This window comes from Gymnoscopelus microlampas (genome assembly GCF_963454915.1).
Source record: "Gymnoscopelus microlampas genome assembly, chromosome: 3".
NCBI lineage: Eukaryota > Metazoa > Chordata > Actinopteri > Myctophiformes > Myctophidae > Gymnoscopelus > Gymnoscopelus microlampas.
Window position 1 is genome coordinate 25,364,274 of NC_139940.1, and position 27,510 is coordinate 25,391,783.

The window sequence follows — 27,510 nt, forward strand, 5'->3', positions numbered from 1 at the left end:
GTTTCAGGGGTCGTTAAGGGAATGTATTGTGGTGTTTTTCAGTACTCCAACACTGCAAGCATGGCTATGAGGGGAAAACACATACTGGATGTCTGGATTTATGTATGCATGAACCAGATGTTTATCCCTAAAGAACTAAATTCTCATTTTCTCTGTGCCATTGAAGATTGTTCTCTTGTAAGAGGGATGTAGATATTCTACTTTTAAATTCTGTATTTGTGTCGTTTTCAGTATAAAAACTAGAAAAAGTGCTCCTCGGAGCACAAGTCTCCGCCAGGTCAGGTAGATTATTGTGGCCTCCTGGTGGCGCTATAATAGGCCAATGTGAAAAGGGTGCCATTTCTTCTTAGGCCTTGCACGACAATCGGACACTGCATTCATGATTTGAGGCATTTTGTTCCAAAAATGTGGTTTGCTAAATTAGACCTGCTGGTGGCGCTATAACAGGCCAATGTGAAAAGGGTGGCATTTCTTCCTCGGCCTAGTGGGAATGTGGGTGCAAAATTTCACGGAAATCGCACACTGCGTTCATGATTTGAGGAATTTTGTTCAAAAGGGACCCATCCTGCAAACTTTGGAAGCCAATGTTAGCCAAGTAGGATGGAATATGAAACATCGGACATCCATCTTGATCACATGACTATAGAGATACTGTGTACCGATGTGCGTGTTTTTTGGACAAAATCTGTAGGAGTAATAGCAAAAAATGTCTTTTGCAAAAGTCGGCCTCATGGTGGCGCTACGACAGGCTGATCTGAAAAATGTGGGGCAGAGGTTCTGCTGTGGCATCCAGGGAGTGTGTGTGCGCAGTTTCACAGCGACAGGGCCAACGTTGGCGGAGATTAGCTGCTCGCAGACAGAAGGACGGACACACACACACACGGACACACGGACACACGGACGGACGGACGGAGGGCAAAACATACTCTCTCGCCATGCCTTTCGGCCTGGCGGAGACAATAAATACTAATGAGACAGTTTGGCATATAGATGCACAGACATACAGACTCACACACACATATCAGTACCTGTTGTATGGAATACAGTTTGATGCCAGTACTGCGGTCCCAGATACAGATAAGGTCGTCCAGTCCTGAGCTGATGACACACGAGGTGGTGCAGACCAGCGATGTGACATCGCCACGATGACCATAGACATGGCTGACCCTGCTGCCTGTCAGTACGTCCCACAGACAGATGGCCCCATCCTGCCCACCACTGGCCAGTACCATAGTCTGAGAGCCAAGGGACACACATTCAGTAAACAGGCACACTGGCAACCAATGGCTAAATCAGTCGAGGTTCTCAGTTAACCACTTTAATCCTGGCATCCCTGTTTTGGCAATGTCATTCTAGGCAAACATTTTCACAAATTTCTAAAAATGTACCCAAAAAAGGGGAAAGAAATGGTACATCTGTAAGCTTGTGAGCTTTAGATCATTTATTTTCGCTCTTTGACATACAAAGAACTATATAGAGTTTAAGTGGTTAAGCATGCCTGCCAAACATGTTAGCATGCGTTTCATGTTTCGCAAGACTGTGCAACATCAATACAATATAGGTACAAAGATAATAATCAATCAATCCTGTATTTTTGGCGTATTTGGGACTTTGTTGCAGTGGTTAACATCAATCTTGACTAAATTTGGGTCAAATTCTATTCCTTGGGGACATTATACTGTATGTAGGCATGACATTTGCTTCCATTTTAATCTAGACGATAGACAATTATATCTTCCAGAGAAGCCTAACAACCCTACAAACCTGTCTCATTTAGTTAACTGTCTTGCACATATCAAACACACCAAAAGGGCATCATACATGCCTTTATTTCTTCACACCTTGACTACTGTAACGGTGTCTTAAGTACAGCACACTGATGACTTTAACTAAACCAGGAGAACAGAACATAGCATCTCCGTCGGGTGGAAACCTCATTATGTCCAAAGCTGTTACTATTCAGGCTTCAAATTCAAAAATAGCAGATCTACAAGCTCAAAACGCAGCACAAAGCGGCACGTTTTGAGCTTGTAGACCTGCTACTGTAGATGCTTTTGTGTGATGCTATAGTATGATCAAGTAGGGCATTCATTTAAGAAAAGACATAAGGTTTCTGCCCGACAGTGACGGTAGAGCATTAGTCCTATTTTAACTTCTCTACAATGGTTGCCTGTTTGTTTTAGGATTGATTTTACGTTCCACAGTCAAGGATGATAAGAAAGTTTGTTTTTTCCCCGAGGAACTCAGGCTTGTGTTCAGGCTTGTGTTCTTTAAAATCCCTTCTTAAAACGTACCTTTAACAAAAGGCCTTAACATAATTTGTTTGATTCCCTTTTATTTCTCACTGCATGTTGTATTGTACACATCACTGAGTTTATTTTGTCTTCAGTTTTATGTAAAGCACTTTGTAACTACTGTCTGTTATTTTATTATTGTTATTATTATTATTTCACACGCAGATTGAGTCCAATACTGACCTGGTCTATGTAGATTGCCGTTATTCCTCCAGAATGGCCCTGTAGAGTGAAGAGACAGCACGAGTCCTCCAGCCGATACACCTGACATACACACAAGTAAAGTAAAGTAACGTACATGACGGAAAATGTATTAATGAAAATAATTAATACATTCTACCAAGAGGCTGATTGTCTTTCTTTAAGACAATTCTTTTTAGGAGCCCCATAAACAATTGTTTGTTGCTGTGTGGCATCCCTGGTCTATAAATACATTTAAACCGAGGAAATCATGGGTACGAACAACTCACCTTATGCATACTTTTGCAGAATGGAAAATTACAGTAGAGGTACAAAATATACCATCATCATATGTATCGTAATTCAAGCAAAGACATTTTTAATAACTTAAGCCCTTGTCATACAACAAAGAGCAAAAATAGCCGATCACAACAAATCGGCCCGTGATGCTTTGTGAGCTTATACTGTAGATTGGCAAATTTCTTAAAGAAAAAAAGAAAAATTGCACATTTTGGAAGCTTTGCCCAAAATAGGGATACGAGGGTTAATGTGGTTAAATTGGTATTCTCACCCTGACTGTGTGGTCCTGGCTGCCAGTGACCACCCTGCCCGCTGCAGCACGCAGCACTGTGATTGGCTTCTGGTGGGCGCACTGCACTGAGCGGGTCAGCTGGCAGCTGATCATATCCTCGTTGCTATAGCAGGGGGAGGGGGGCATGCTGACACGGCTGGGGGGTCCTGGAGCAAGTGGAAAAGTAGGAAGCAGAAAATAACTGACCTTAGTCACGAAATGACACATGATGATAAAAACAAAGACAAATACTGGAGAAGGAATTAGTTTAGAACAACAGTGTTGACCTGATATCAAGCTGTAACAACGGGATTAAAATGTAAAACTAAATTATGTTGAGATTTCAGCCATTAACACACCAAACCAAGTCTCATAAACAGTCGGTGGTAATCATGAAGTCATAAACTTGGGTGAGTGTTTAGCAATAATGCTAAAATGTTGGACGTTCTATTTTTTAAATGCAATTTTAAAAGGTAGAAGTTCCAGTCGAGGATATGATTATCTTGTCATGTCGTCCATTAGAACCAATGTTCATTCAAATATTTTCACAGAACAATAAATGAATGTATTTGGTAAAGTAAAAGACATCTTTATTAAGTCTCACCTCTGTACTGCAGCAGACCTGGAGGCTTGTTCATCTCAACGGTGAAGAAATCTAGGGACCCATTCAGTCGAGCTGCTACAATTCTGAAGAGGAGAAAACATAAGTATTCTCATATAACACGTGGCCATGGCATTACAGATCATATTTCAATTTTGAATAAAAGTGGGAGGACTTGAACTTACTACTGTTTGTTTACTGTTTCTGTGTTGTGTGTGTGCACGCGTAATGGTACTGTTTTCACTTACCTATTGTTGAGGAAGGCCAGAGCAGTGATCCCCGAGATTCCGTCTTCATTACTGCAACGCAATGACCCTTCTACTGCATCCCAGAGCTGTACAAACAACATACATTTAACATTCTAATACAACAGGAGGTTCACAAGTGGACTGTGGAGTGCTGTTTGATAAACGGTTACATTTGTTTTCCAGTCACTTGATAAGCAGCCTGCCACTGCTCAGATATACTATTCTATAATCCTGATTGATGGCAGACCAATGAAACAGTCTTGTTAATAGTGGAAAGCCAGTTCCTATTGGCTTCCTGACTAAAACATTAGGTTTTAGTCTGTATCCCATCATCAAATACGTTTCTCTACCCACCTCCAGCTTGCCACTGCTTCTCCCAGCTGCTATCAGGTTGCCCCTCAGCTCCATGGCCCAGACAGAGCTGTCCCAGTCCGGCGTTGCATGCGTCCCCGCCGCAGAGGCCCTCTCCTGGCACTGCGGTGCCGGGGCGTCACCCAAGCTGCGTCTCCTTTGGAGCGGAGCTCCCATGGGTGGGGAAGACGAGACAGAGGAAGGAGAGGGGTAGGCGGAGGGCGAGGGGGGCTCGTGCTCCATGTAGGCTCGCTCCACCAAACCACCAAAGTCAAAGCCTTCCCTGGGCGGGGTGGAGGGGTGGAGGTGGGAGGGGGGCTGGGAGGTGAAGTTTGTGTCTATGAGGGGCGTGAGGTCGGGCTGGTCGTTGAAGAGAGTGGGCCGAGGAGGCGCGGCGCGCCGCCTTAGAGGGTACCCCTCATCCTCTGACAGGCCGTCACCAGAGATGGAGGGCTCACGGCCATCAGGGCTCTCCAGGTCGACGACACCACTCATGCCGTCCCAGCCATCCCGGTGGTCCCAGCAGCCACCGCTGCTGCACCGCCTCAGGCTGACAATGAGACAAACAGAGCAATGGAACTCACTATCGAATGCAGTCAGATCTTAAAAGGGTATTTCACTTTAAAATACTTCTGGGGTCATTATAATGTCTACTCGTGCTTTTGTGTACACTCTGACCCCACACTGTTTTTAAATTGCTTGATTCAACATTTAGACATTTGATAATCATAGTTATCAGACATGCCGAACTATACAAGTCCATTGAACGTTGAGCGAGGTGTGTTTTTTTCAATTACAGTTTATTCATTTTATTTAAATTTTCAAAAGAATTTATAAAAATTCCGCCCCACTAGTTTAAATCTTTGTTTTCAAAATCCACTACTTCATACAGTCCGCTTCTTCACCTCGACAGCAGACACAAACATTGACACCGGTTGACAGGCTGTCACTCATAACCTTGTTCCATGGTCTACTGTAAACGCCAATCAATTAGGGGTTAAGTGACTTGCCCAGGGACACTTCAACATGTATAATGGGTGGGCCGGAGGGCGAACCGGTGACCTTCTGATTACAAGATGGCCTCTCTACCCACTGCATCTTTTAAAGCAGCACTAAGCAAAAATATGACATCTGAGCGGAAAATGTGCAATACGAGACAGTTGGTTAGAATAAGAAGAGGACACATTTCAACATTCTCCCCCATTTCTAAATTGATGTTACAGACACAATTTGTACACTGCAGACACATTTTGTACACTGCAGACACATTTCACAATGTCAAAATGTTGCCACGGGTCAGATGATTCCTATGATGTCATTATCTAAGCTCTGTGATTTCTAGGTGCTTTTCATCCATTTGGCACTTGGACCGACACTTACACACACATTGGCTCTCCACACTAAATTTTGTTGCCTTATTTTTCCATGATTCTTAAATTGCCAGAACACCCACAGAAGAACCAAATTCTAAAGTGATAGGATTAACAGTTTGGAGAAATCAATGTCAGGGTGAGACATGGGATTCAACAAGGACACTGGTGTTGGTTTGTTGTCATGTTGGTTTGTTGTCAGGGAGACATCACAACGCTTCTCTCCCTCTCACTCTCTCCAGAGAGCTGTCTGTTTGGTTAGTGACTGCAGGGCACAGTGAGATTTTTGAAATGCTGCCTGAGGGCCCAGGAGCAGTAATTACTTTTTAAAACTCACTTCTATATACATTATGATTAAAAACGAATACATTTATTTACGACCTCGACTCTTTCTTTTCTAGTTTTAATAATTTCTTTCTCCCGTTGTCCTCTTTCTCCTCCTCTGTAAAGCACATTGGGTCTCATTCATATGCGTGCGTACGCTCAGATTTTATACTAAATCTCAAATACGAGTGTTTCCACAAGCATACTCTGATTATCCTCACCAGGAGGCTGGAACTCATGTGAGTCCGTCTCTGTCATGGTGGCCTCATAATTAAAACTAGAAAAAGTGCTCCTCGAAGCACAGGTCTCCGCCAGGTCAGGTACGTTATTCTGGCCTCCTGGTGGCGCTATAATAGGCCAATGTGAAAATGGTGCCATTTATTCTTAGGTCTTTCACGGCAATCAGACACAGCATTCATGATTTGAGGCATTTTGTTCCAAAAATGTGTTTTGCTAAATTAGACCTGCTGGTGGCGCTATAACAGGCCAATGTGAAAAGGGTGGCATTTCTTCCTCGGCCTAGTGGGAATGTGCGTGTGAAATTTCACGGAAATCGCAAGCTGCGTTCATGGTTTGAGGCAGTTTGTTCAAAACGGACCAATCCTGCAAACTTTGGATGGCAACCTTAACCAATAAGGATGGAATATGGGAAATCGGACAGATCAGGGTTGATCACATGACTATAGAGATACTGTGTACCGATTGGCGTGACGTTTGGTTAAAAACTGTAGGAGTAATGTGAAAAAATGGGTTTTGCACAAATCGGCCTCCTGGTGGCGCTATAACAGGCCCATGTGAAAAATTTGAGGCAGAGGTTCTGAATTGGCATCCAGGGAGTGTGAGATGCGGAGATTTGGTGGTAACACACGGACAGGACGGACGGACGGACACACGGACACACACACGGACTGAGGGTAAAACATACTCTCTCGCCATGCCTTCGGCCTGGCGGAGACAAAGACGTATTTGCCCATAGTGATCAATATATAGCCTATATAAAGCTATAATCCATAATATATCAGGTAACACGTTCCAGTGTGCCATGCATTCCAGCATCATTGTTTTTTTGTTTTTACTTCAGCAAAGGTGAGCAACGGTTTAGTAGAAAAGGCTAATTTAATATTCTGCCATACTTTATTAGCCCGATTTGTTATTTGGCATTCTGTGACATTAAAGTTTGAGAGCAATAATTGATTCACTCTCAAGTTCAACTGATCCATCGTGTGAGGGACTCGTTTGCCAAATAATCTACAAGGCGTTGTGATGCGAAGCGTTGTTAGCTTGTAGATCTTTTCTTGTATGGACGGCTTTCACACAACAAATTTGGTTTCATCTTGGCTATTCCGGTGTTGCCTTTTATGGTGTTAAATGGAGCGTGCCACATGGAACTATGCACATGGGGAATACATGAATGCGTATTTCATTTATGAACAGGTGGAATTCATCATCTGATACACCCGTTATCCACACCAATCAAGGCTTTACACACCCTTTAGTGAATCCCATGTGGTTCTTTACTTAGTTGCAAAACTACACTTCCATATAGTAGAAATGTACAAACAGCTTTGTGAATGAGGTCCACTGTGCAATGATTAAATAGAAACACATTACAATGAACAATTATAATTATTATATAAGACAAGGCAAAGTTCAAATACAGGTAAAAGTAAGCATGTGTCTGAGACATTTAATTATTATTTTTCTATTAGTTATTTATATGGCATGGCCAAAACAGCTAGAAAAAGTTCTGTCTATATGGTATATCTACATAGCCTGGCATAGCCAGACTATATCACTGCGTGGATATGAGTCTGGTGCTTCTATGAGGACGTTTTTTTTCCAAGGCGGCGGGATCAAAACAATGACTCTTGACGCAATTGGTTAGACCTACAAACCAACTACCAATTACAGCCTCCCATATTCGAATACTGGGCCCTGATTGGTTACCCCCGTCTTCTGGAGCAGGAAATGGATTCTCTATGGAGCGGTGCCAGACCCAAATCGCAGAGTGCTTTTTTTTTGCACTCGCAGATTTGTCTGGTCCCAGGCTAATATCTACATATGTGTGTGTCCATATGTCTTTCCCCTAAAAAATGGTTTTCTTGTATTGTGCAGCTTTGCCATTTTACAATACATTGACTCTGTGTCTTGTTCTAAAATCCTTCTAATCACATATGGAATTTGTGTTTTATTTGTTTGTTAGGGTATTTTATAAAAAGAAAATTGTATATTAGCATCTTACCCATGATTGGGAATGACTGTGAGACAGTCACCGGTCTGTGCGTCCCACACCCTGATCTGTCCTGCCAGACAACAGCTGGCCAGCAGCATACCATCACTTGCCAGACATTCAATGTCCTGCAGGGAAATACAAATTATTATTTAACCCATTAAAACCGGGAAAGCATCTGTGTCATTTTAGATTGGGTGTGTGTGTGTGTGTGTGTGTGTGTGTGTGTGTGTGTGTGTGTGTGTGTTAAAGTTAAAGCAGTGATTCCTGCTGATTTGTATGCCTATCTTAATATTATCAATGAAATTAATGAATAATATTTTAGCACCAGAAAAAAAGACTCGGCTGCCTGCGACTTGCTCCTCACGTGAGCTATAGTTTTATTGGCGCAGGTTACTGTCTGGTCTGGAGAATGGGGTTTGATTCCAGATCGCCCGAGACCGGAGCACCAAAAACGCTACAATATCAATTAAATCAATTAAGTGTTTCTGTACATACATTTGTAAACTGAAGCATAAAAACCACCGGAGTTTCTTAATTCAGCTCTCGAATTCATCTTATGATAACCTGACCGTGTGCGTTTCTCCATCACGGCCGGGCAGCTTAGCTGTAGGCTGCTTCTGGTCGAGTTGTCTGTGACCGGGACCTATCCCTGCACGGTAATGTCCGCGGTAATGTCGGTGTTGAACGCAGTTTGTTGACCAAATCACTAAAATGCGTGTGTTAGTTTTCCTTACTTACCCTTCCTTATAAAAACTTTGGGTCGCCACCCATAGTTTGAGAACCGCTAGACACTGTCAGCAAGACACTAAACTGGATGCTTCATAGAGCCCATTTGTTGATCCCTACAGTATATGTGGCATTTGCATATGTAATATGCAAAGTACAACGGTATAATTTGTTTGCATTGTTCAATATGGCAGTTGAGCCAAAACACACATGTGTGTTGACATCTACACTTAGTAATAGAAACTATGACAATATTAAAGAGCAAGGATGTATGTGTGTATATCATCTATCTGGTCTCACCATGCTGTGGCCTCTGAGCAGTAGAGGTGAGATCTCGCTGACAGGAGGAGAGTAACCATAATCATCACAGGGCAGGTCTCCACGGCGCCGACGCCCATGTGGCACGCCATTCTGACCATAGTTGCGTGGACAAAGAATCCGGTATAAAAAAAACAGTAGTAAAACCAACAGAACCCCTGCTGCAAGGCCCAGAGCTGCCACCCTGATGAGGAGAGAGGAGGAACAGAAATCACATTAATAAAAAAGCCAAAAACAACTCAGTGCAGTTTTCAGGAAACACAGACAGATCATGGGAATCAAGTATTAAAGCCACTGGTGCACAAAGTGCACTAGTAGGTACTTACACTGTAAAATCCTGAAAGTTACGGGTACATTTGGTTACATACTGTACACTCTCAGAGTCACAAACGGATAAATTAACACTGCAGATTTAATTGTGTTGACATCAGATAGAAAGACTGAAGATTTTTCACAAATACCCGTGCTTCGTATCCACATCCCTGTAGAACAAATCTGTGCCTTCCATGTTCCAGCCGGTGCACATGGGAGAGGCATGACATAACCTTGTTAAAATCTGCAATGAAATCCACATGTACAAGCATGTACCAAGCATGCCGAGAGAACCACCAGCACCATCCAGGGCTGACAAGAGGAACTACAGCCCCCTATGTTCACGGGCACGGGTCACCTGTGGTGTGAAATGTGGTGTTGGTGTGACGAGGGGACCCGTTATACCAGTGTGACCTGTTCTGGCGATACCAGCCATAAAACGTCTGGGTTTCTGACTCACATTCTCAGTTCTAGTTCATAGTTCATAGTTATGTGCTCATAAAGCTGTACCCCCTGGGGAATGTTTTGTACACACATGGCCTGCACATGGCAGTGTAGAACATAGCACATAACGTCCTACATAGTACATCATGTTTGAGATTTGGGCCGCTGAGCCGAGATATCACATTGCTTCTCAGCATGGAAAGACGTGGGAATACAATGGTACAACAAAGCCATTCCAGTTACTAGGAATTGCAATTCGCAGCAACATAGAGGGCTGCATTTAAGCGTTTACAGAACAGAACTGAGGACTGTGTGAGGAAGCTGAGCTTGGCACTTTTGGGAGTTTTCTGAGAGAGTCTGAATGTATGTGTCTAATTATTCCTAAATACATCAGCATAATTATGATAATAACAACAATACCATGAATCTTGTCAGCAGATATACTGTATATTTGACTATCTATTGCTTCAAGTCCTCTTTTAGGAAGCTCTGACTGACTGAATAATTTGGATGTGTGCATGTAGTGCTCTCTCTTTTTACCATGCATGTGTTAACCTTTATCACGATGGCCTTCTATCTCTGCGTCATCTCCAACACAGCATGCCGGTCAGGGTCACTGTTGACAGTTCCTTGTTATGTTGGCCGTGATCCTGATCTAACTTCAGCTAACAACCATCACATGTGTTGGACAAGAGCAATAAAGCAAATGGAGCAGGCCTCCTACTAGTCATTCTAACCATTCTAACCTTAAATGACGGGTGTGTCTCAGGACTGAACATAAAACGATAGTTTTATGACAAACCTTACAACCACACACCCCGATGATTTCGATATGTACACATTGGCGGTAGTGGCTATACAGTATGCTCAATATTCACAACAACCTGAAAACTGGAAGGAATTAACCCAACTTCAAGTAGAACTTAAACTGGGTCATAAACTCAACCCACACCACCATAAAAATAAGAGAGAGCACAGAAAACAAAGATGCTACTGCTGGGGTTTTCGGCAACAAGCTTCTGTTCTTAGCCCCTGCTTCTAGAAAAGGAAACCCCAATAGAGAGGACAGTTACTCCAGTTTCAGACCACAGAATAAAATGTCGCTCTTTCCTTACGAGAAACCTGTCAACCAATCACATCAGGTTAGTGAGTCAGTGGGCGAGTCCCAAGGACTAGAGTCAGTACTGTTAAAAGGACTAGATAACAGACAGTTGTTCCCTTTTGTCCTTGTCCTCATTTTTTCTTTAGTTGTGATAAGAGTACACTAGAATGCTTATTGCTTTGACAACACTTTGGCACTCCTTTATTGAACTGAGAGTTTAGTTCCAAGTTCATGAATGTGCACACACAGTGTAGGGAAAATTACACACATCTTATCGAGTGTAAAAACCTTAACCTTAAGTCCCTCTCTCAACAACAAAAGGTGCCTGACTTTGTCCTTGAACAGAAATCACCTTTCCGTTATGCATATAATATAATATAATTAAGAACAGCCGGGAGTGTGTGTGTGTGGGGGGGGGGGGGCTCATTACATTGAACTGTAATCAGTTCAATGACACTTGGGTGCAGGGAGTGATATTATGTGTGAACTGGTGTCTCAGAAAATCTCACATCTTAGTCAAACAAGCATTGCATGATATTACAGATATACAGTATATATGTACATACTAGACGTTTGGGCCGCTACGCAGCCCTCACACCTACGTTGCACCACCGATCCGACCGATATGGTCATAGTGTCGGGGTACCCGTCTGTCTGTGTCCCTTTATGCCCATACTGTATATGGAGATCCCTGATGTCATTAGTATATGCCCATACCCTGTATATTGGCATGCCCATATATGGGCATATTGGTCGGATCGGCAGTTCTTGACAACCGCATATCTGAACACCTCGGTGGCGGGCACCACACTCCCTCGAGTCCTTGCCGATGCGAGAGCCAAGTTTGAAGTCAGTGGGCCCCATATATGCACATGACCATATATGTGCATAGTGGTTGGATCTGTGGCTCTGGACAACCAGATGTCCATATATCCCTATATATGGGCATATCGGGTTTGTTTATGGTTATGTCTGAGTCAGAGTGACGTAGCCATGGTCCTGCCTATATATATATATATATATATTGCCTATGTGGTTTGTTTATGGTTATGTCTGAGTCAGAGTGACGTCAGAGGTCCACCCGCCCATATATGGGCATGCTGATATGGCCATATATGGAGATCTCTCTATCTGTCAGTCCTTGTCCCTTTTATGTCAATATATGGAGATTGCTGATGTCATCGGTATATGCCCATGGCCCCTTTTGTGCCCATATATGGAGCTGACTGATTTGTTTGCGCCTGATGCCAAGATGACACATTGAGGTTAGACAACACACTCCATATTTGGGCGTAGTTGCATTGGGAACTCCTGAGTCATGGTGACGTGAGAGAGACTTCAGAAGTCCACCTGCCCGCCGGCCGGCCCTCCCGCAACTTTTGCCAGACCCAGAGGGTCGGCCTACATGAGGCTTTGTCCCTATTTCGTCCATACATGGGCATAAATGTCTGTCCATCTTTTGTCCCCCTTTTGTCCATACATGGGCATAGAAGGGACCTCGCATGACACGTTATGCGAAGTCCGGCCATTCAGATTTCAACCACTAGGGGTCTGTCAGTACCAGGTCTCCGGTTTCCCTTGTTTATATACAAGAGCTCACATCTAGAGGCCGCTATGCGGCCCTCACACCTACGTTGCACCGATCCGACTGATAAGCCCATATATGGATATCTATGTATCTGTCAGTCCTAGTCCTTTTTATGCCCATATATGGAGATCCCTGCTGTCATCAGTATATACCCATATATGGGCATATGCTAAATGGGTGCCCCTTTGTGCATTTGCATGGCACAGATGTACAGATACTTTTTCAGTGTGAAGGGAGGTGTGTAGGGGGTGCATGTGTTCCAGTACTAACTTGTAAAGGGTGAGGTCAGTCTGTAGGTCTGCAGAGACCTTGGGGATGCTAGGAGGGGGGTGTCTGGTGTCCTGGGGGTGACGCATCTCGATGGCCTCCTGTGGGCTGAGGTGGAGCGTAACAGGAATGACAGGGAGGATGCTGATGTATCTGAAAACACATAGAATACAGCAACAGATATGACACTGCAGCACCGGATTACTTATTCAAACTACCAGATGCTGGTAGATAACATACACAAACATGGATTTGGATTGTTTTCTTTAAAGTAGCTCGTGAATTCTGGGATCTACCAGACAGATTGTCACCTGCTTTGTGAGAGAAAAAAGAGAAAGAAACAAAACATCATGCAATGCTAAATGAAATCCTGTTGCAGAGTTATGTTTTCTAAAAAACACAGCAACAGCCACAATTAGCCAACAATGACACCACCCTAAATGAGTGACCAATTCTAAATTAAGAGACCATGCCTTGCAGCCCCTACAGTACCTCTTGGCTAATGTGATGTTGTAGTAGCTGAAGAGCGAAGGCCAGTGTCTGAAGGACAGCCTCCTCCAGCCCTCCTCATCCTCTGGCCCCCAGCTGATTTGGGGCACAGAAGGCGGGACCTGGGGATGGGGGTCTGCCCTGGCAGCGCCGTGGTAACCCTGGGACTGGTTCTCGGGTAAGGGGGTGGGCTCGGGAGCAGGGAGGACGCTGAGGGTGCTCGCCGGATCTCCTCTGGGGAAGACGGCTGCCACCCCCAGGTGAGGCGGCAGCCCACCGCCCGCTGAGTCTCCCAGGGGGCTTTGCTCTGACACCTGAGCGGCCAAGTACGTACGAAGGCCAGCCGGGTCGGTGTACACCAGAATGCCGATCCAAATCACTGTACCGACCTAGGAGCAAAATAATAAGATTGTTGAGTTTTCAGACACACAGTTTTCAGATGCTGCTGAGTTTTGAAACCTCTTTTGCAACATTCTGAGGCATCACTGCCATTTATTCATTGTCCCCAAGGGGAAATTCCTTTCCATAGCACTGTACAAAACTGTTACAACAGCACACAATAACAGCAACACAACAATTAGAAAGGTGCAAATTTTGGAAATTGCAAGTGTGGTTGCGCGAGTCGTGGGCCGGGACACAAGGAATACGCTGGGAGGAAGGCTGTGCGACGCACGATTTAAATTCTGTGCTGATCGGATCCTGTGTTCGTGATATATCGCGTCTATTGTATTTAAGAAATAGGCTCCTCCCACAAATTTTGCAAGCCAATTACACTGTCATGTCACTCCTGAGATCACATTGAGAGTACTTTTCATCTACAATGGTCCCTTTTCAATGTTACCATGATGATGCGCTGAGCCAGGCGTGTGCGGGCCAGGAAGTAGATGACACGCAGCCTTTTGGGAAGCCGCAGGTTCCTGAAGGCCGGGGTCTGTAGGGTGATGGTGTGGGGGGAGGGACGTGGTGGAGGGGGAACCTCCCGCATACGCAGGGGTCCCGGCTTTGGAGGAGGGAGGCCCGCCTCGGCCGGAAGACGGCGGTTCAGGTCAGCCAGCTGAGTGGGACAGACAGACACAGGTATAGACATTGCAATAGGCTCTATGCACAGCAGCCATATTGGGAATGAATTGGGCCCCTTCCTTACTTCCTTTACAGGTGTTACCAAATACCAATAATACTAATTAAGGCTCTGTTCCATTTAGTGTGGCATAGTGGTTGTCTTATTTTCAAGGACCCCCATAACTCTCTCTGAGAGTGTACAAATGGAACCAAATGGACCCTTACGGGTCCATTTGGTTCCATTTGTACACTCTCAGAGTTACACACCCACCATAAGGGGCCATTTGGGAACCAAAATGGAGTGTTTCTAGTGAGCCAACAGGCACGATATCAGCACCCTGACCAGAATGGAACAGAGCCTTCATTAGTATCATTGGTAACACCTGTGCTGTGAAGGAAGTAAGAAGAGGCCCAATTTCTTTCCAATATGGCTGCTGTGCATAGAGCATATTACACCGATAAGGCTACCATGTCTCAAAGTAACGTCAAGGTGGCTGGTAAACGATCCGAAAATAACAAGAAGATTGCAGTAGAATGGGGCAAGTAGTGGATTGCAAATCTCCACCAGGAGGTATGCCTCTAATAATTGCCCCAGAGTACAGCTGGTTCAGTGTGGAAACTAAAATGGGAAAAGGACAGATGATTGTTGTTATGTATAGCTAATATGGCTGGAGAATAAAAATGTGATTTATAGCCCTCATCTTCAGAATATGAATCAGAATTTTGAAAACTTTGTCACATCACAGGTTTACAGGTGTAAAAATCTTAAATTGTGGCTGGATTAGTAAAATAATAAGAATAGTTAAACAGCCAATTGACTACTCAGTTTAAGTGACTTTGGATACTAAGAAAATTACGTATTATCAGTTATTCCATTATTAATTTTCGAATCTAATAAAATACAACACAACCTTGTATGTGTTGTATGTTTTTCTAATGCACTCTAAGTCTGAGAAAACTCAGAGTTGAGCTGAACTGGTTAACAAGTAAAGTAGTTATTGGATACGCATGTACATTTACAACCACTAATCTCCACTTCAAAACAATGCGAAGTGTGAGCATAATAATAAAGAACATGCCAAGGAGTCCCGCCCCGGGCCCCCTACATGCTTTGTGTGTGTGTGTGTGTGTGTGTGTGTGTGTGTGTGTGTGTGTGTGTGTGTGTGTGTGTGTGTGTCCATGTACACTCAGCTAAGAGGTATGGTTTTACAGAATAAAGCAGTGTTTCACTTTGGGTCACCAGTATTTTCGTTTTTTTACATTATTTTCCTATTATTTAAAGACCACCCACCCCTCAAAAAACAAAAAAACAATCAAGAACCAAACATCTTCAGAACATTTCTCAAAGAAACATTTGTCTAAGAATTTCAGATTCTTTTTTTTTCGTCAATAAAAGAAAAACTTTGAAGAAATAGTGAAGACCCAGCAGCGTGTCACGGGTTAGAATCCCGATCCCGACGACCTTTGCTGAGTGTCACTCCCCATCTCTCTCTCCTCATTTCCTGTCAGTCTACTGTATACTAATCTCTCAAGAACAGATTCTGCTCTGCGTTTGAATCTGTCGGGGGGGGGGGGGGGTTCGTCATATCGCGTACGCACTGGCCTACAACTGGGCGTGCCTTCAGATCAGGAAGCAGGCCGCGCTTTACCCAATCAAATGTAGTGGCCGGGATTTACGTGTCCGCCGATCCTTCCCCACTCAAAACAAACCGAAACTCATTTAACAATAGCGTCCTCGGAGCAGACAAAACCACAGAAAGATATTCACATTTTAACTTGCTCTTTCATCATAGAAACAAGTGGGCTTATAACCAAAACGATCCATGTTCTCTGGGAGAAGTGGTGTTAGTGTTCCGTGTAGAAATATTGTTAGTGGGAATGAAAACATAGTCGCACCACCAGAAGTGAAAGGCTGAAGGCAGACCAAAACCCTGGTTTCCTTGCGCATGGGTGCTACGTCAACCTCCTCCCAGAGCCAACTGAGATAGTAAAAACAGCAGAGGGCGCTGTTTTTCCTTTTCATTTGGCGATGGGTTCCCAGATTGACTGTATACTATCAAATAAAAGGAAGAAAAGACAAAAAATATCTGCTATTTTCACAATTAAATTGGGCTTAAGTGGTTAATTCATAATGTATTTTTGTACGTATGGGTCCAAGGGAGACACCAAATGTGTCTTCTTGGTCAGGAGAGAAAAGGTTTGGGAACCACTGGAGTACAGACCAGGGAGTCGTCTTCAGTGTTTGACAAAATTAACAAAACTGAAAAAATGAATAGTGGCATTAGAATGTGCCAAAGACCACCACATTTGGCCTTCAGACCCCCCCAAGAAAGCTACTTTTTCCCACTGGCTGCCTACTCCATATCCCTCTGGAAATCCCTAAACCGGTTTTAACAATGCACCGAGCTAAATACTGCTTCAGTAGATGAAACCAATGTGCGACAAGCATAAAGAACAAGGAGAGTTAAGAAGTTTTAAGCGAGGAAAGTGCATTTTGTAGAAAGACTTAATCTGGCGAACAATGTGGTGAGTGCATGGATGTGTGTGACCGCCATCTCACCTCGGTTTGCCCTACATATGAGAGAGTGCGAAGGGCAGAGAAAGTGTATGTGGTCTTACCTCCATGCGTCGGATGTCTATAGACAGCACCGTTGTGAAGAAGAACATCTGAAGGAAGAAGTCTGAGACCAACCCCACCACCGCAAACAAACAAAACTCCTACAACAAATAGAACAAGTACAAATAAATCAGACAAGACCGCTGCACAAAGAGTCCTCTGCAAGGTTTGTGTTGGTGTGAACTCATATGACCCATGTGCATGTTTGTCAGGAAGTGATGAAGCTATATTATACCGCCTACGTAACTCTTTTTTAGCGGCGCTAGCCGCTCTATACCTTTAGGTATAGAGCGGATATTAGCCCTCTATGCCTGGCTTTTGCGTCAACGTTCTGATTGGTCAGGTGCGTCAACGTTCTGATTGGTCAGGTGCGTCAACGTTCTGATTGGTCAGGTGCGTCAACGTTCTGATTGGTCAGGTGCGCCAAAGTTGTGATTGGTCACTATTCATGACATCACTATGATGTCATGAATATAGAATTCGATGTCTATATAAACGATGACAATGACTTCATCTTATTATTCATTTGGCTAAAGTCTCCGTCTAGGTAAGTTATTTAAAGTTAATATGACGAATAGAAAGAGAAAGATACAAGAACAGATGAAGGGTGAATGTATAGAAAGTCTGAGTTCGGGACCCAGTCATCCGTTATGACAGAATGGTTTGATAGAGACGATCGAGAATCCAAGAGTCCGTTAAGGTTCTGATTGGTCAGGCCCGTCAAGGTTCTGATTGGTCAGGCCCGTCAAGGTTCTGATTGGTCAGGCCCGTCAAGGTTGTGATTTGTCAGGCAAGGGGACTATTCATGACATCACTATGATGTCAAGGTTTATTTTTTATTTCCTCATGTTTTTTTTTGTATATATTTTTATTTGGCTAAAGTCTCCTTCTAGGTAAGTTATTTAAAGTTAGATCCTCAATTTAACTTTATCTGTCGTCGACGCTCTGATTGGTCAGACCCGTCAACAAAGTGATTGGTCAAGCTTCACATGACACATGGCTATAAACACATTATAAACACATATCGATGACATAATGTATTCAAAGGCGCCGCTACCTTCACACAGGGTGTGATTTTTTACTTCTTTTGCACATGCACGTTTTCCATAGACAGTGTAGACAGTGTTGCATGTGGTCCCTGACCATGCATTTAGTAACGTAGGAAAGTGAAGATTTGTATTTTATTTTATTTTATCGTTCACTAGTTGAGAAACAGTATGATGTATGATGACGCATCTGTCAGTTCACGCATCAATGCTTTCAGTTACTGGGAAGTGAGTGGGATGTCAAGAACTTCCACAGAAATCTGAGTTAGAATCTCAAGGGAAACTGTCGCATGTCTCTGCTTGCTCATACAGTTGCAATAAATAAGTTAACATGAGTTTAATAAGGAAGGTTAAGAGAACAGAATAAGGGCAACCATGGGAAAGGAATAGATAAGTGGTTCTCAATCTTTTTTTTTTTAGCTCTGGACCACTAGCATCTCTCAGTAAATAATAGAAGTAATAGTAATAATTCACCTCAAATTAACAAATTGAATGAAGCCCTTAGCAGTCATTATTTAATTTCAAGCTTTTTCCCCCACACCACACCCAAACCCCCACTCCCAACACAACACAAGTGGTCCCCAGGTTGATTCTCAGTCAGGGTGGTGGTCCCTGGTTCATAATCAGTTGATCTAAGTCAGGGGTGTCGAACTCATTTTGGGGTCGGGGCCAAATTGGTCAAATGGTGACTTGATGTGGGCCGAAACCAGTTGCGAACACGCATGCGTGCCCACGCGCATTCAGTCAGCATCTGTTGTCTCAGACACTGCCACTAACTACGTAGATCACATTTTTCTTTTTATGTATTAAGAAGAATAGCTACTTTAATTATTGACATTAAAAACAAACAATGCAATTTGTAAGGAGCCCCAATAAACCATTTTAAGTAGAATAATTCTATTTGAAGTTAAACAATACCTGGTAATGTGTGTGGGTGGTTAGGTAATGATTACCATGTTTTAAGCCACATTTTCACTACAGTGCCAGACTTTTTCCAGCAAAATAATTAGATTTATAGAACAACAGTGGTGCAAAGTAACTAATTATATTTACTCAAGTACTGCAATCAAAGTCAAGCGTTCACAGCTGGTGTTAATTATTTTGCCCTGCTCTTAACTATCGCTGGTTATCCTACTAACGTTACACCCTCTGACAAGTGGATTCTAGTTTTCAAGATGAGAAGCTGTGTGAGGTGAGGGGGCGGAGGGAGGAATGCAGCCACTCTCTACTCCTCCAGATGGGAGACGCAACTGATATATACTTCTCCATACAACGGTGTTTTTGTTTGACGCTGTTGAAAAGGCGCTCTCTCCAGTACAGGTAGAGTTGAATGGTGATGGTCCTCTGTATGCTAATGACCGTGGCTGTGGCTTCACGGCTTGGCCATTGTTCTCATAGAACAAGGCTGTTTTTTTTTTGTCTTTTTTTTCTCTCTCTCGTTTTTTTTCCATTAAAAGGTAGTATGGCGTTTTCTAAAATCACACCGCGGGCCAAATTTGACGACGTCACAGTTTGACAGGGCTGATCTAAGTGATACTCTCTTTTTTTTTAAATTGTGGGGGGGACCCCCAGACAACCGGTTTGAGGGCGGGGTTAGTGACACTGAGCCAGGGGCCTCATACTACGGTTCGCCTAAGGCCTCCAGATCCCTAAGTCCGCCCCTGAGTTTTACATCGGTGAGCAGGTTTCTCTTTGACCTTATTTATCTTTGCAAAGGGATAATTGCCTTCCTGGGAGTTATGGAACCCACCTTATCTAATGATTAATTATTGAAGAGTGTAAACTAAGAACCGTGCCTGTGATGGGCATGAACTCTCATGTTTGAATCCATTTTCAACCTTGAATTGTCAAGGAAGAATTTGGTGGAGCAAGCTCTGTGCTGCCCTACTTCACACCTATACAGTTGACATAAAATAACAACCTTGGACCTAAGTGTGTATGAAAAATGGGACACTTTTAGTGTAGGTAAATGAGCGAATTTACCACTGATGGACCTCATTTAAATGCTAGTGATGCCAATTATTTTGCATTAAATGAAGAGGTAAAATGGTATTGGCATAATTTGGCATGTGCCTTGTGTGATACAGTGGAAAATAGCCAGACTACATCACATCTGTAAGGTGACTGTATACCTGGATAGCTGGCACAAGAGTGAAATATCCAATGAGGATGATGCACAGCTCAGTGGCCATGTTCTTCATGATAGACCAGCTCTCATTACTAAGACCTGAGGAAAACAACAAGAGAAGTTAACAATAACGTAATTTAAAGAAATATCTTATTTAAATGTTGTTTTTGTCTTCCTTGGCTTATGCAAGACAGCTCATATGCAGACACACATTACCCTGAGCAATACGTAGTTTGACCTCCAAGTCAACAGGGGTTGACACCACAGACTTGGTGAGGACCAGGACATTCTCCAGACCGATCACCACCACCAGGTAGGGGAAAATCTCCCTGGAGGAACGAGACAGACGAGAGGACCGATATATCAACCATGATACTTTTCCGTGGCCTATAAACCAAGGCTGGCATTTCCAAATCACCATAATAAGGAAAGGGAAACAATTTCTTCATGCATCCGACGCTGACTTCCACTACATTAGCAGCCAAATAGTTGCAAGACCAGGAAAGAGCCAAAGAGATTATCTACCTCAGTGTGTGATAGATTAAACACACATAAGCCACAGATAAAGATTTTGGCAAGTGGCCAGTCTTACTTTCATTACCCATGAGGTGAACATTAACATAACTACAAGAAGTAGAGTACAGATGACAATAGATAAGATTAATTACATGTTAAGTCAAGGTCACTGGAGAAAAGGTGAAAGAGTCCTCAGTATATTACATCCTTCTGTGTTAGATCACATGCTCATTAGCACCGACACAAATTGGTGTTTATCTAGTTTATGTACAGCTACATTAAACTGTCTCAACAGTCCTAATGATGGGAGAGATACATGAGAATGCAACATGTGCAGTGTGTCCCTATGTGTGGATCTTGGCCAGGGGTTATTTGTTTGACAGTGGGTTGTGTCACGCCATAATGTCGACTATCTAATGAGACTGCCGTGATTGGCCAGCTGCAAAATGTCAATATCTCCATATCAGCAGATGACCCGCCCCCCTTACAAAGCAGTCCTGTAACAGTACCTTTTCACCCACCTTATCTAATAATTAACAATGATCTGCACATAATCAATATTGAGTAGAGTGTGTGTGTGCGTGTGCGTGTGCGTGTGCGTGTGCGTGTGTGCGCGTGTGTGTGTGTGTGTGTGCCTACCCTCCATTGAGTGTGGGCGTCAGTCCAAACAGTGTACAGAGTCCCACAGACATGAGCAGTGAGCTGAGGACTGTTACCACTGCAGCCAAAGCCAAGCCCCATTTGGACTTCACCATATCTATTTTACCTGCAGAGAGGAATCATGACATTTGAAGCAAAAGTTATGGAAAGAAGTTTCATCCAACTGACCATATTCATGACATCAGGGGCTGTTATACAGTATGTTTAGCAGTCACCTCTCTCATTTTACTAGCACAATAAATCTTAAAAATAGAACAGAATGGCGGTTGACAGTTGTCAACCGCCATTATGATAAATGATACAGGCTGCAGGCGCTGCATAGTGGCCCGTTGCCAAATGTGTATGAATTAATCAGTTCGGGTGTATTATACATGTATGTACAGTGATAGTTTTATAAGTGTGTCTGTGTTTGTCTTCCAAGAACAAATATTTGTGTTGGCAAGCACCTGGTCATAGCCTGGTGCATTACTGTAGCGGTGTGCAGGGTTTCTATGTGAGGATTATTATCCCCCAGACAGGAACAGCCCTGAAACACATCGGCATGCTCATGCCTGATTTAAATGTCTACAAGTCCATCTACAAGCTCGCAATAAGTAGTAGATTGCCTATTTTTGGGCACGACACCGGAGTGCAACTAAGAATAATTCACCGTCCATAGTCTGGGCCTGGGCTGCAGAGCACTTTATAGATTAATTAAAGTGTGCGGTGAAGGAAAGACGGAGGAAGATGATAACACAGGAGAAAGGTGGGAGGGAAGGTAGAAAGGAAGAGAGGAAGAAGTGGGAGACCAGAATACAGAGGGAGAGCACAGGAAAACAGTCAGACTCACGTGTGGAGAAGTAGATGTATGCAAACAGGATGATGTAGGTGGTGACCAGTGGGATGAGCTCAGCGATACCAATCTCCTCCTTGAAGTGAACATGTACCATGTGGTCCTCCCGCAGGCTGCAGTTGGCTGATGGGTGGAGCTGCTTCAGACGAGTCCGCAAGCTGCCCAGGAACCTACACACGCACACACAACAGTGATCATTTCATTCATGAAAATGACTTTATATGAGTCAATGATACTTTTTCCATGACGCCCTAGGTAATTTATTTTTCCCTCAGTTCCATCTGAAAGGCAGATGCCACATAGGCTTTGTACAGCACATAATGACTGCCTTACGGGCTTACTAAGAATAAAGTGATGACAAATTGGTGAGTTTTTTTCAAGGCCAGATATTACATATTAGTTCCTTTCTTTGTGCGCTCCTTACATGAGTAATTCCTACTGGAATTAATAATTACAATAGGTGCAGCAAAGCCTCTTATCATTACAGTATCCTACACCCTGCCATTTCAATACCTGTTTAGCCTGAAAATCAATACATAAGCCATTCATTCAAACCTGGTTCGACTGAAATGCTAATACTTCATGTTGATTAAATTAAAATGTACACAAAATGTGAATGTGAAAAATCACATGGAGAGAAAGAAACACTTCACACAAGACTAAATCTAAAATATCTGTCAATTTGTACAGCTCTGGGATGCGATAGAAGGGTTATTGCATTGCAGTAATGAATATGGAATAAAACAGTACCAGAGCGCACAAACAGAAACACACACACACACACACACACACACACACACACGGCTCAAAAAAGATGATCCAGTTTATCTGGCAGTAAACCCCTGGAAAGAGCTGAGGTTATTAACATGGCATTTATAAAACACTTGGCTATGGTGAAACTATGCAATGCCACAACTGCTATTTAGCTGTGCAAAGTGCAAAGCTGAAGAACAGGCTCAGAGGTAGAAATACTGGGTGGGGAAATACATTGCAATTTTTGTATAGGAAAGAAGGACCCAATCATATTTAAACTCTTTATGCCACTGGACGTTCAAGTGAACGTGAGGATGTGTAAGCACACGTCTACAGTATGTGTGTTTTTAGTTCTGGGTGGGAAAAGAACACCCCAGTGTTCACCCACTTATAACAATTGTTTTGGCGGTAGTATTTTAGACACTGGCAACAGCTTGAAGACTTGCATTCTCAATGTCAAATATTATTTTGACATTTAGTGTCCGTTTGAATGTGAAAAGTCTTAAATAAATAAATAAATATATATATATTTATTTATTATCTCACAGAACCAGTTTTTCCTTTTATTTCTTTTTTTAATCTCACCTAGCGTCATAGCTTCCCAGTACTATGGTGATTGTGTAGGTCACCACCCTCTTCCTGCTGTAGTGACTGACCCCGGTGTGCTTTCCAGGAACGCCAAACAACAAGTCTGAAATACCACATACATGCGCGCACACACACACCCACACACATCAGTGTCAGCAAATAATTTGCAATTCCCAAACAGCAGCGAGCAGTATATGAAAACATACAAAAACAAACTTGTAATGTGTCACATGACCAATTCTGAATAGCAATGAATGGGCCCTATTCACAACAGCTATTTGACAAGAAAACACTCTGGTAATAACATTGTGGGTGTGTTTCGTTCATTTTAGGTGTTACTGTGTGTCAGCATGGACAGCTCCTGTATAGTTAACCTTATGCTTGCACACAGAAATCCCTAAAAGAAACAACCATTAACGTTATAACCTTCATCTGCGTTGCCAAAATGGCCACTGTGAAAAGGGTCCATAAAAATGTTACAGTACTATAAAACCTCATCAGAAAAAGATATAGAAGATAAAATACTTGAATTCATAATTAATTAAAACACTAGTCACAGACACAGCAACAAAAAGTAAAACCTTCTCTCAAAATTCTCGGATGTGAATGACAAAATGTTCAATGTCCAAATAGTCTCCAACATTTTACCATCCTTATCAGCGGAGCAGAGCCTTATCTTGTCCCTGTCACCAAATTTAGGATCACCTTAAATATTAAGGAGGGTACTGGCTCTGGACTTATTTGGCGCCACTGGGTGAAGTTTTCACAAAATCTAAAAGTGTCAAAGTATGGACATTTTTCTGTAGCGATATGAGCTGCATAGTTTGTGCCTGCCTGTGGAAAACCGGCAGCTGGTCTTTCGTTTTAATTTCAGTTAAAAGGAGTGCATTGTCTCATGGTTCTGTATCACTCGCAATCTCACTGCATGCCACACCTCCCCTCTATCCACGCGTTTTCCTTCCAGCTTCCCTACCTCGGAGTGTGGCGGAGGTGTGCAGTCCTTTGGGCTCATGCTTCTGGACGGTTTTGAGAAGGTCGGGATCAGAGTCAAAGAGCTCCCGTTGGTTCTGCCAGTAGTTGCCCGGGGAGACCAGCAGGCAGCCGTGCTCTGGCATGACGGAGTGCATGCGCCGTAGTCCAGGTAACAGGTCCGTCACCTGTAGACATAAGGCCTCGAGGCTGCGCATCCCAGAACTGAAATCAGTGGAGCAGAGCAGATGAAATGAGAGGAGGATTCCTTCCCATTCTACTTGCGGACAACAACTCAGTCTTTTGTTGAAGAACTGATGCCAGAGTGGACATGTTGATCAGTCCTATAGTCTTTACCTGTCAGAGTGGACATGGTTGCGGATCTCCTCCAGCAGGGTGAAGACACGTCCCAGTGGAGAGCGGAAAACATCCACCGGCACCAGGCTACTCTCCCACGGAGACACCGCTGCCTTCACCAACACCTGCTGGATGTAGGCCACCGGAGGACCCCGGTACTGGACCATACAGAGACAGACAGACAATACAGACAGATGGATAGACACATGAGAAGAAATAGGGCGAAAGACCACTGAGGCTGTGTCTCCGTCAGAGACCTTTTTTTTTGCTCTTCATCATGGACCTATCTGCGGATTATACCAGTGTCAGTTACCTTATGTGGACTATGTGGTCGACACGCACTGACACTTTGCACCTTAATCCCATGTACAACTCTGTTTTTTGTTTTTCCTCGCACCTTAACTAACGTCCATAGCATATCATGTACAGTATATATCTGCTGCTATGTTCACGCACCTTTATGTCTTACCTCAGGTACTTACCGCACCGGATAGATATCCAGTACTACGTGTAATAATTTGTTTTTATTTATCTCTCTCCCCCCCTTCTTCTTCTTCCCTTTCTCTTATGGAAATAACAACAATGGACAAATGCACAAAAACAAATGTTTTTGTGCAAGCTGTGTGTGTGTGTGTGTGTGTGTGTGTGTGTGTGTGTGTGTGTGTGTGTGTGTGTGTGTGTGTGTGTGTGTGTGTGTGTGTGTGTGTGTGTGTGTCTGTCTGGGGTGTGCAGTGCCTACTAGTGGCAATTCGGTCAGACCAACGGTTTCCGAGAAACGAAAAAACATGAATGTCTGCAGCTGTCTGTGGAGGACTGATCAAATCTCTGCATACTCTAACAACGGGTACAGGGAGTACTCTGACAACAGGTACAACTGTTGCAATGGTTATTGCATAACCGGGTGGGGCATGCTTTCCCAACTAGCATCGTTTGTAATGTAATGTAATGTTTGTAACTTGCATGGTCCCCTAGTAGGCCGGTGCTCAAAGGGCACCGGTTTAGTGCAAGAAAATTGGGGATCTCCGAAGCACAGTGTGCTGAAAAACATCAGAGTAAAAACATCCGACACAGCCTTAAAGCCCTGACAGACCAAACTGACTTGTCTTGACTATTTCAGGGGGATGTCTGTGTTAAAAGGTGTGAAAAGATGCTCCAGCTATATGAATGAATACCATTATGAGGTATAATGCAAAAAGATGATTGACTCTGTAATGAATGCAGCTCTATGAGTTATTGAACACACCCTTGCAGTGGGTGGGGTTGTTAGTTTTGTTTGTCGCAACATTGACAATAAAAATGACATTCATTTTCCAGCAGTGAGTGCATGCCACAAAATGATTGTGTCTGCGTGGTGCCGGTGTGTCTACCTCACTCTATCTTTCTCTTGGTTGCATGATGTCAGTCAGCGCAGCCAGCACTAGGACAAATGCGAAGCCCTCTCTCTCAAATGATTTCCGGTTCGCACTGGGAAAATGTGAAAGAGAGACACCGCCCTCTCTTCTTGACGTGTTCCACCACCGATTCTACATTTAAATCAGGTGACTGACCCAGCTCACTACCACCAGCAGCACACAGGCCAAAGAACTCAATCCCTACATGTTATTCGCCCACTGACCACTGTTTTTGTTTGTGACCATCCCTCCAGGCTTTGGCATGAACATCCTGTACTTGGAGGCCAGTCTGGACTGTGTGCTGGCCTAATGATGCTAAATAGTGGCTGTGGTTGGTAAGTTTAAGCACAACTTTGGCAAGTAACCACTCTGTTTTACTGCTTAACTGATCAAAGGCAGGTAGATGAGGTTCGAATTTGGTATTTTCCCTTCATTATCTCTGATCTTCCATGATTGTTTACAGCATCTGCATGCAAGTATTCTCTACTCTTACCCAATCAGGCCGCTCTCCGAGGTCTCCCTGGGGCTCATGAGAAGGGATGGTGTAGTCTCGAACCCCCGTTGTAAACTCCACAGGTCCTGTCCCTGGCAAGGGCAGCCTCAACAACGGATAACTAATAGAGACACAGAGGAGCAAGAACTTCAGTTCACTTTCAAACAAATGATGCGGTGCAAAGACAAAAAAGAATGTAACAGGACTAAAAGTCCTGCTAGCAGCTTCTTACACCCAACTGGACATTGTAGAGTCACAACCCAACCACCACACCATTATATTAAAAAGTAGTAGTAGTAGTAATAATAATAATCTATTTGAAGCACTTTTTGAAACAACATCACAAAAACAAGATAAAGATTACAGGAACTTGACATGAAAGAGACAAATTGTAAAAGTAACAATAAAAACAGAAAGTAAACATCAAATAAAAACAAACACTACAAGGCATAAAAACACAAAGGAGATAAGCACAGATAAATGAGAGGCAATAAGAAGATAAAGTAAATAAACACTATGAAAAGGCCTAAGACATAAAAGTATGTTTTCAGAATGACACCGACATTGCTTGTCTTAGATCCTCAAGCAGGGCATTGCAAATCTTTGCCCAGATTTGCCACAAAATGATTGTGCCCAGGCAAGCCACAAAAGCCTGATCACCACAGGTTGAGTTTTAGGAACAA

The 27,510-nt window shown here is 43.3% G+C and overlaps 1 protein-coding gene across 2 annotated transcripts in view; it reads right to left on the bottom strand.

Moving 5' to 3' along the window:
- scap (SREBF chaperone) overlaps window positions 1-27,510 on the bottom strand; it is a 39,129-nt gene that overhangs the window by 629 nt on the left and 10,990 nt on the right. For both annotated transcript variants that reach the window (XM_084052807.1, XM_084052808.1), the window contains exons 3-22: window positions 26,828-26,948; window positions 24,944-25,101; window positions 24,591-24,811; window positions 23,615-23,720; window positions 22,274-22,446; window positions 21,424-21,550; window positions 20,485-20,597; window positions 20,273-20,367; window positions 17,097-17,195; window positions 14,260-14,472; window positions 13,422-13,807; window positions 12,933-13,082; window positions 9,199-9,400; window positions 8,182-8,297; window positions 4,249-4,795; window positions 3,895-3,980; window positions 3,650-3,732; window positions 3,046-3,212; window positions 2,478-2,558; window positions 1,029-1,235 (exon numbers count right to left, since the gene is read on the bottom strand). In XM_084052807.1, the coding sequence (XP_083908933.1) occupies window positions 1,029-1,235; window positions 2,478-2,558; window positions 3,046-3,212; window positions 3,650-3,732; window positions 3,895-3,980; window positions 4,249-4,795; window positions 8,182-8,297; window positions 9,199-9,400; window positions 12,933-13,082; window positions 13,422-13,807; window positions 14,260-14,472; window positions 17,097-17,195; window positions 20,273-20,367; window positions 20,485-20,597; window positions 21,424-21,550; window positions 22,274-22,446; window positions 23,615-23,720; window positions 24,591-24,811; window positions 24,944-25,101; window positions 26,828-26,948 (3,451 nt within the window). The remainder of the gene's footprint in view (window positions 1-1,028; window positions 1,236-2,477; window positions 2,559-3,045; window positions 3,213-3,649; window positions 3,733-3,894; window positions 3,981-4,248; window positions 4,796-8,181; window positions 8,298-9,198; window positions 9,401-12,932; window positions 13,083-13,421; window positions 13,808-14,259; window positions 14,473-17,096; window positions 17,196-20,272; window positions 20,368-20,484; window positions 20,598-21,423; window positions 21,551-22,273; window positions 22,447-23,614; window positions 23,721-24,590; window positions 24,812-24,943; window positions 25,102-26,827; window positions 26,949-27,510) is intronic.